The sequence below is a fragment of the Calonectris borealis genome, chromosome 1, assembly GCF_964195595.1.
Source record: "Calonectris borealis chromosome 1, bCalBor7.hap1.2, whole genome shotgun sequence".
NCBI classification, from domain to species: domain Eukaryota; kingdom Metazoa; phylum Chordata; class Aves; order Procellariiformes; family Procellariidae; genus Calonectris; species Calonectris borealis.
In genome coordinates, this window is record NC_134312.1 from 117975907 (window position 1) to 117985635 (window position 9729).

Genomic DNA, 9729 nt, shown 5'->3' on the forward strand with positions numbered 1-9729 from the left:
CTAATTTCTCTCCTTCTCTGGGACCCCCACAGTTGTCTACTTTGAAACTCCTAATTATTTGATTTATTCTATTTATTTCCTTAAGTGCTTTAGACGTTACATCTGAATTTCTGCTGATAAATCTTTCTTTGGTTGTTTCCTGTGATCATAAACTGATTCAAACTTGTTTTAATCTTGCAGTGACTTAGGTAGATTTATGTTCACCTAGACAAATGAGGTGGAGACTATTTCCTTTGGAAGGACTGCTGTGATTTCAAGTTTGTTTTCAACTTACGGCAATATCCATTATGCATTTTAATGAAAAACTACATCTCCAAGATGACAGGATTCTTCATCATATCTATATGCATGTTTGGAGAAAGATATAAAGAAACTTTTCATGAAAATATGTATTAGTAGAGATGAGTAACATGCTATACGTACTCACAGCAGATCTGGGTTTTCTGCTTTCCTACTGCATCTGCTATCAAAATTTGCTATCATCACAGAAGTATGTATACCTTTTTTTTTTTTAATTGTAGGCTGGCAGTGATGGGGAAAGTATTGGAAATTGCCCGTTCTCTCAGCGTCTCTTTATGATTCTGTGGCTAAAAGGTGTCATATTTAATGTCACAACTGTGGATTTGAAAAGGTGAGATTGTAACTGGAGTTCTCATTTTCAGAACAACTTTTCCAAAATGGTGATTTTAAAGGGTGACTCTCTTCTGATAGATTTGAAATGCACACCGTGGCTTGGCATTAGCTAACGGTCTGGAAGCCTGATTCCTCTTTAGGGTTCACTAGTATCAAGTGGACTAACTCCTTTGAAGCAGTTGAGATTTTAATCTGTTTTGCAGTCGGTCTCTGTAACATAAGACAGAAGGTTTTGTGGTGTTTTTTAAGTATTTCAGAGCACATTCAGATACAGGCTAGCGAATTCTCACACCCCCAGTGTGAGGCAGCTGGCTAAGTTTTATGTTGTAAGAAAGACACAGAGTAGCCTGCTATAGGTGAAACAGTTCGTTGCAATTAACTGTAGAAATTGCAAATGTGGTTCCTGTTGTGACTAACCCCATCTCTGTCCTCCCTTCAGAAAGCCTGCTGACCTGCAGAACCTCGCCCCGGGGACAAACCCCCCCTTCATGACATTTGACGGCGAAGTAAAAACCGATGTCAATAAGATCGAGGAGTTCTTGGAAGAAAAGCTCGCGCCACCCCGGTACTGTATTCCCGGCCGCTTTTATCCCCTCCCGGCCCTCGACGGCGGTCAGTGACCAAACCCCCTCGGTTTCGGCGGGTCAGGCCCTCGATGAGCTGCACGTGTTTATAATTGCGAGGGGGGGGCTGGTCCGGCCGCCGCGGTGGAGCTTTCTGGGAGGGGTGAGTTTGACTGGAGTGAAACAGTGCTGAAGCCTGGCACCGTGCAGGGGGTGTCCCCGGGGCGTCCCCGAGACGCCGGCTGTGCTCCTCCCGCTGCCCTCGCCTCTGCCCCGCGTTCACCGCTGTGCCGCTGCAGTCATTCCCAAGGCTTGAAATCCACCCCGCTGCAGCAAGCGTGTGCAGAAACCTGCGAGCCACTGCAGGGACCTGACCTCTTTTCCTCCACTTGTGTTTGTTTGAGGTTTCCCTCTTCGCACTCTACAAATAATTACGTTTACTGGGAGCCGGTAGTTGGAAGAAAAGGGCAGTGAAAGCCTCCCACACGGCAGATGTGCTGGGGCTCATTTGGAGTGGCTGGGTGGGCCCCTCTTAGCACACAGCGCGGTCGGGGTTTCGGACTTGTCCTTCTCCCCCCCAGCAGCTCTTTCCACCTCTCTCCAAACCCTGCTCTCCCACCATCAGCAGCATCGTGTCCCCCACCCACGCACCTTCTCCCGCCCGGGACAGCAGCCCCCTCTGCAGCGCTCTCTTCTCAAGCAGCCAAACCTGACTTAAACGAGGCAAGCAGCTGCTCCCCTCGCTTTTCCCTTCCTATCTGCCCCTGGCAACAACAGCTGCTGGACCGGCCGCTCTGAGCTTGCTCACGCACCAGCGGGCCAGGGGAGGGGGCTGGGAGGAGCAGCAAATAGTGCGAGTAGGGACTTTCCCTCCTCTCCTCCTCCTGGCAGGAGCCATGCTCCACACAGCCTCACCTCCAGCGGAGGAGGCCTGGGAGAGGCACTGGGCTGTCTGGGCAGTGTTTGCAGCGATAACAGTCGTTTCCCATCTCCCTCAGGAAAAGGAGGTCATCCACGTGGTTTAACTACGGTTTAAATTTGCACTTGCTAAGTGATTTTTGGTTCAGGATGGTTCCCTTTGAGAGTCCTGTGTGGCCATACGTTGTGATGCTGCAGTGTAAATAATGTATGTTAATTAACGGAGATGAAAATAAAGACTAGTCATATAACTTCTTTTTGTTTCTTTTAACTCCTCAGGTATCCCAAACTTGCACCAAACCACCCAGAGTCTAACTCTGCAGGAAATGATGTTTTTGCAAAATTCTCTGCGTTCATAAAGAACCCAAGAAAAGATGCCAATGAAAGTATGTGCTAGAGTGCTTTCATCAGCCCTGGTAGTCACTGGGAGAAATTAGAGCTGTATTAGTACAGCTTGTTCCTCTAGGACAAGAGGAAATGGCCTCAAGTTGCGCCAAGGGAGGTTTAGATTGAAAAATTTCTTTACTGAAAGAGTGCTCAGGCCTTGGAACAGGCTGCCAGGGAAGTGGTGGAGTCACCATCCCTGGAGGTATTTAAAAGACGTGTAGATGAGGCCCTTAGGGACATGGTGTAGTGGGCATGGTGGTGTTGGGTTGACGGTTGGACACGATGATCTTAGAGGTCTTTTCCAACCTGTATGATTCTATGATTCTATGATTCTATAATACAGTATTGAATTAGTACACTGTGCTGGAGATATCGCATTCACAGCGTAGGTTAAACAGTCATTTTCCAGGGCATAAAGGCTGTGGAAATCTGTGCCTATTCACTCTCTTATTTGAGGATTACTAAAGTTAGTTTATGCAGATACCACTGTCAGCCTGGGAGCAACAACTCCAGCTCCTCCTCATTTCTTCAGCTCTCAAGCCCCTAACACTGCACCTTCCCCACAGCTCCGCTAAAAGCACAGCCTGCTTGAACTGACACCTTACCTTTCTACTCCATTTCTGTAAATAATGAGGACTCTGGCCCCATGGCACATCTCTCTAGAGCAGGACCCTCACTACCACCATGCATTAACTCATCTCTGTCCTCCAGCTCTCAGCCCTGTTCCCTTTGCTTGTCCCTTCTCCCCTCCACAGTGGCACAGGGGCACCACCAGCCCATGACAACCCCAGCCAACCCTTGCCAGCCCCTGCTGCCCCGACCCCACTCCTGTGTGCTCGGCCGAAAGCACAGGACTCCTGGGCTGGTTTCCCGTACACCCCGAAGCGGCATCCCGGTGGCTTGCTGTCATCGCTCCCAGCCTTGCTTTCCTGCATGTGGGCAGGGACTTGCCCCGTGGCTCCCAAGGCGAGGGTCAATGTGAAGGCAGAGCCACTCTGATGGGCCAGTCTGCAAAAGCACACTCCGCAGAGGTGTTTGAGGAGCCATTTCTGGTAACACAGACCCAGTCTGGTTTTTCTCAGAATCCCTTTTAGCTGCTTAGAGCTCTTATCCCAGCATTAAGTTTTAAGCTTAGGATAAAGGAATTGCAGGAGTTGGCATAGCCAAGTGTCTGTGAGCTGGGTTGGTGCCAGGAGACAGGATGCAGAAGTCGCCTTTCTGCTTGGTGTCAGAGAGACCTTGGTACAGGCTTGAATGACCTTTTTATTGTCTTAACCTAGATTTGGAAAAATCTTTGCTTAAAGCCCTGAGGAAGCTGGACAACTATTTAAATAGCCCCTTGCCTGATGAAATTGATGCTTACAGCACTGAGGAGATCACTGTTTCCAGCCGGAAATTCCTGGATGGAGATGAGCTCACCTTAGCGGATTGCAACCTCCTACCAAAGCTCCATATAATCAAGGTTTGTATTTGCTTTTTAGCTTCCTGTAGAGAAGGGCAACACAGAAGTTCAAGTCCTTTTCTAAAAGGCAGAGGAATCCTTTATTCTGAGGCCACACAGTAGCTGTGTAGGGACGCTGAACGCTAATGCACAACGCCATTTCATCATAGCACAGCTAGGCAGATCCTCAAACTGATGACTGGAGCTAGAATATCTGGTTTCATATCTGGGCTGTGACTGCACTCGCTAAGCTTCTCACAAGTATGAAACAAGTGCTATATTCAGTGCTGTAGAGAAGTGTTTTCGTTTGCATTTCATATGCAAAGTGCCATGGACCAGTAAGGTTAAATTATTTTGTCCATGCCAATTCAAGAAGCCAGCAAAAGCTGAAATTCAAACCTCTCTCTCCCACCTTTAATCTAAACCTCTTGCTTTGTTGAATATCGCCACTAGTACCAATAACGCTGGCAGGGTAGCCACCACCCAATGCCTTCCAGCCAAGGCTCCCAGCCTCTTCTGCACGCACCTAACAGTCCTGGTGGCTGAGATGTCTGGGTGTTGTCACAGCCTGTCCCTGGGCTACTCTGGAGCCAACCAGGCTCTGGAAGAGAAACGGAAATTCATCGGTTTTCAACCAAGCAAGGTCACTTCAGAAAGTTTCCTTTTTGACTACTCTTTTGTCAGAGGAGGAGTGGATTGAATTGCTTTCCGACACCTCCACAAGCGAAAACTTTCCCCAGAGATGTCCTGGTTGAACCTATTCCAGAGAGAGCAGCAGGGGAATCCGCCCTTTCCCACGCCCACGCAAAGCTCAGGCAGAGCGAAGCGCGAGAGGTGGCAGGGTCAGCAGAGCCAAGACAGGGAGCATCGCCTTACGTCGGGTGAATGTCTGAAGGATGGTGGAGCATGAACGTCACACCATCCTTGCTGGCCAACAGGGAGGGATTAGGTGTTGGCCAATAGTTGTTTTCCCTAGCCGTTTGGAATTTAGTATTTTAATTCAAGTTTTCCCTTTCTGTTTCAGTGAAAGTATCCGATTGTGGGCCAGTTTATTACCGTAAGATTATTCTGTTAATTCTTAACAGCTCCTTTGCTGTTTTAAGCTGCATCTCTTCCAGGTGTGGTCTACTGGTCCAAGAGCTCTGCATAGCTCTAGCAGAATATTTATACCAAATAAATCCTTTTAAGTGAGTTAGTTTGTTATCTAGCTTTCTTCATCCCGTGTCTTCTGGATTTTTTTGTTTTTCCTTCTCCTTTCCCCCTACGTTGCATATAACGACAGACTTACACATTGAAAATTAAAAATGTGCATAAAGAGTAGATTTGGGGTTTTTTTCAGATCATGTGTGTAATGATATTTTTCTTTTTTCTTTTAATAAAAGGTTGTTGCAAAAAAATACAGAAATTTTGATTTTCCACCTGAAATGACAGGGATTTCAAGATACTTGAACAATGCATATGCAAGAGATGAATTTACAAACACTTGTCCTGCTGATCAAGAAATTGAGTATGCGTATTTGGATGTTGCAAAGAGAATGAAGTAAACAGAAGATGCCTCCTTTCTTTATTACTTCTGAGATTTAGATGGGCACCAGCCAAGATGGAAAAAACAAAAGCCAGCATACATTCTGCAGTGTAATTTTAAGTTCTGCTATTGGCCAATCCTTCTTTTATAATGATTGTATAGCATTATTTGCTCATTCTTAAATTATATATGTATATGTTTGTGTGTCTGTACAGATGTCTGCACACATGAATGTCTGTTGTGGATTGCAAGTTAAAGGCATCAGTCAATATTAAAGCATTTGTTGAAGTTAGGGAAACAGTGTAGGTCACACAATTATAGCAATATTACAGACTAGTGACTTATGCTAAATTGCTGAATTTTGAGAAGAAATAGCCCTGTTTCTAACACACATTTAACCTGTCATTATTGCTGCCTCTGATCTCTGTTTCACAGTTGTTGCCAAACTTCACAGTTACCGGGAGGGTTTCTGTTTGCTTCTCTGCAAGCCCCGGAGGGCTGCGAGCCGGCAGCTGGTGCCCGTGCAGCACCCTGGCTAACCCAGGAGAGAGGTCCACACCTGACTTCCCAGAAGCCCTCTCCTCTGTGCTAGAGACCTGCAGGGCAGGTCAATGAAGAACAACTCCTTTTCACATTGCGTGAGTCGTCTTTGAAATTAAAAATAAATAAATAAATAAAAATTCCTGCCTTCTCCTCCCTCAGGGCTGCATAACCCATCAAACTTCCCTCCTGGTGCTCCCAAAGAGAGGAACACAGGCTGTCACTGGCCTGTGGAGTGTCTGATAATAAATATTCAACAAGAGAGGAGGGAGAGACTTGGTTGTCACTGTAGACAGAAGAAATGGGTGATGTAGATGGGCGATCCTACTGATGTAGGGTCTCTCTTTGTCATCCGTCCACGACACTCATTTGGTTTTGGAAAGCAAAGAGAAGGAGAGGGTCTAAGAAAGAAACAGTCCTTCTATACTTCCTTTTCCTGGTTGAGCTCCAGCATATTGGCTTTTCCCGGGCAGCTGTTAGCACTTCATTGCTGAGAGCTTTACAGCTGATCAGACAGGTACCTATCGGGAACCCACCTCCTGCCTTTGGCGGGGGATGGATTAGATGAACCCCTCCAGCCCTGCATGAGTCTGTGTTCAAGGCAGCCAGTACTGGTGAGAAACACCCTCTAGCCTGGCATCAGGGAGCGCGCTGTTGGAGATGTATGGACTACAAAAAGTGACGTCCACAGCTGCTTTCTGCTGAGCAGGCCCTCAGCAAGCACACAGGAGTAGAGGATGCAATGCTTTAGTCATAGGGTCTCCTGGGAGTTTCCTTCTGATGGATTTTGCCTGTATGTACAAAATAGATGTGAAAATGGCTACAAATAGCCTTTGTAGCACCTATATCCACAAAAAGACTGCTATAGACTAGTCATTCGTTCTTGTCCATGTCAAACATGCGCTTGCTTTCTAACAAAGCATTACTTAATGGTAATAGTCGGTGTCAGATATATTGTGTCTGCGGTGTCTTCGTCTTACACACTACACAGTTCTGATGCAAATGTGCTGTCTTCACAATTATTTGTAAGCATTGTTCAGTATGCAGTTTTAGTTTGCCTTTAGAGAAAACAGACACAATACCTTTTCCCTCCACCCTCAATTGTGAACTCTCATATTGGGGTTCATAGCTGAGCAGTCACTCATCACATATTACTAACGGTTACTTTGTATTTTCAAATGCATACATATATATAATATATAAAAAATGAAATCTGTATACTCTTTTCATATGCCTTACAAATTTAAATAGAAAATATACAAATTCATAAGTAATTTGAACAGTGTTCTGTCTTTATTTCCTTGGTAATTTCCTGGTACGATGCATTGCAACAGTGGATTTTAAGAAATAAGAGGCAAAATTTAACCCAGCTTTGATTTTGGAGGAATCACGTATGTCGCAGACCTGCAGTGAGATCTTGGGAGCAATACATACTGGCTGTGCCCGTTATTGCTGAATAAAAAACCAAAGGGCCAGGGTGTAATCCTTGACCGCTCAGCCACCTAGCACAAACTGTCCCACCTCCACGCTGGTTTGGGGCTGGCCACATTTGTAACTTGTTTGTTCTTGGGGAGATCCACTTGAGATGACCCAAAGCAGCCAGGGACTGTCCACGCTGCTCGGCAGCTCTTGCAGCAACCCGAATGCATGAGCCTGCTCCTGGCCTTTCTTACTTCTCACCATATATACAGTTATGGCTGTTTATCATCAATAAATAACAGAGAGCCTGGGCTATTCTCTGGCCCTGAGAGCGTGTAGCAATGTGTGGTTCACATCCATACCGCTCTTTTCTACCTCCTGGAAACAGGGTGGCCACGCTGGTTGTGGAGAACAGTACCTATCTCCAAATCACGCCTGGACATTGATGAGAGCAATTGTCTTTGGCACAGGTCAGAGTATTTGTAACACAAGTCTTGAGGTTGGTGAAGATGAATGAAAATGCGCGTGTGAAAGCACTAGAAGAAACAGAAAAACGAGGATTAAAAAAAGGAATAGGTTAATCACTACAGGGCACTGTAGAAGTAATTTCATTCAAAGGACCTGATAGCAAGAAGCCTCTAGCTAAGGTAAAGAAATGAGGAGGAACAGGAGGGGAGCCATAAAACATCCTGATAAAGAAAACGGCAGAACAATGGGAAGCAAGAATTGTGCCTTTGACTTAAAGATCCTGACAGATCCCTAGGGGATATAAAAGGCATATCTAGAAAACAGCTTGTTGTCACCAGCGAAGAACCAAAGAGCTGTATTAGGACTCCACAGCCAGTGGCACTGGCCTGCTACCTCACACATAGACTGCCTGGGCGGTTGTCTGGGTGCAGATGACCCACGGGACACTGAAAATGAGTAAAATACGTGCCATTTAGAATAAATATCACCCTTCTCTTCCATAAGATCCCACACTGGCTTCCTTCCCCCGGACCCATGGTCACAATCGCCCCATGGCCTGGCCCTGCCTGCTTTCCCAACCCAAATGCAGCACCCGTGTCCACATCTGGAGCCGGCTGCAGGTCAGGAGCTGGTGTGCCAGGGCTCAGTGGCAGTCCATCACCGTTCGTCCTTGCTGACTGAAAAGGGCAAGAGCCATACCTGCCTGAAACATCACGCTGCTTTGTGTTACGCCCATGTTTATGGTTTATAGACACCATGAAGCTTCTTTTTGCCTCCAGATCATTCATTTAACCTCCCTCGCTCTGTCCTCTTTTCCTAAGGCTTCATCAGAACCACATGCCTGCACTTCCAGTACTGTCAGGTGAAGGGGAAAAAAAGCCTCAGACACTCAGCTAACAGGTGTTTTTTCTCCTTAAAATCTGACATTGCTTGGAAGGATATTTGATTAAATGCTTGTGGCCACCGATGAGTGTGAAACCTAATGTTTTGTGGTTTCCTTACTCCTCTTACTCGTGCAAAAGAAGTTGTTGGCTCCAGCCCTCCATGATGGATAGCTGGGCACACATGATGCTACCTAAAGCAGCACGTTATGATTGGTGCTTGCATAGTTCAGGCCACACAGGGAGAAAATGTGGGTAGAGACGTGATAGAAATGACCCAGCATATCAGAAAACTGAAGTCACTTCATTTGTCCTGGGATGGGGCGAGCCAGAGTGTCCGCACAATCCGACAGTAAATGAACCCGTATCCGCTACACGTTTCGAGTGTCTGAGTCTGGCCCTTTTTAAAACACATTATTTTAAGAAAATACCTCTGTCCATATTTGAGTTATTCTATTTTTAAAAGACCATTGAAATATCTTTTTTTAAACAATTTACTGGAGAACAAATTAGATGAGATAAAGGGAGAGAGAAAGCAAGTTGTGGTGTTAACGGTATCACTAGCTGTCTGAGTGGCCTTGACATGCAGTAAGATGTAATATCTAGACACAGATTTGTAGTGCTTGATCCCATGCCAGAGCAGAGATCATGTTCCATTACTTAAAGGCATGTTTGCAGAGATAAAGCTACTGATTTCCAAATGCTTATTAACACAAGTAGTCTTCTGTGTGGTGTTGCTTGTACAAAAAATGTTTTTATTATACTATCATTTTAAATACAATTTTCACATGTCCCTTTTAAACACCTATTATACGCAAGGCAAATATGGTCAGACAGTTACTTTATTAATTTATTAACTCTTCAACGACTTGTGTAGAGTTGTAGAGATTTGAAGATTTCTTTCTCAATTTCAGTATCTTCGTCTTCAGCATGACCCATCAACTTGAGGGTTAA

General features: G+C 45.6%; 1 protein-coding gene across 1 annotated transcript in view; it reads left to right on the plus strand.

The window, feature by feature from the left end:
• The window catches only part of CLIC6 (chloride intracellular channel 6), a 34009-nt gene extending 26754 nt beyond the window's left edge, over positions 1 to 7255 (plus strand). The window contains exons 3-7 of the mRNA XM_075172209.1: positions 522 to 631; positions 1073 to 1198; positions 2394 to 2500; positions 3782 to 3963; positions 5325 to 7255. Coding sequence (XP_075028310.1) covers positions 522 to 631; positions 1073 to 1198; positions 2394 to 2500; positions 3782 to 3963; positions 5325 to 5486 — 687 coding nt within the window. The 3' untranslated portion in view covers positions 5487 to 7255. The remainder of the gene's footprint in view (positions 1 to 521; positions 632 to 1072; positions 1199 to 2393; positions 2501 to 3781; positions 3964 to 5324) is intronic.
• Positions 7256 to 9729: the final 2474 nt, after the last annotated feature.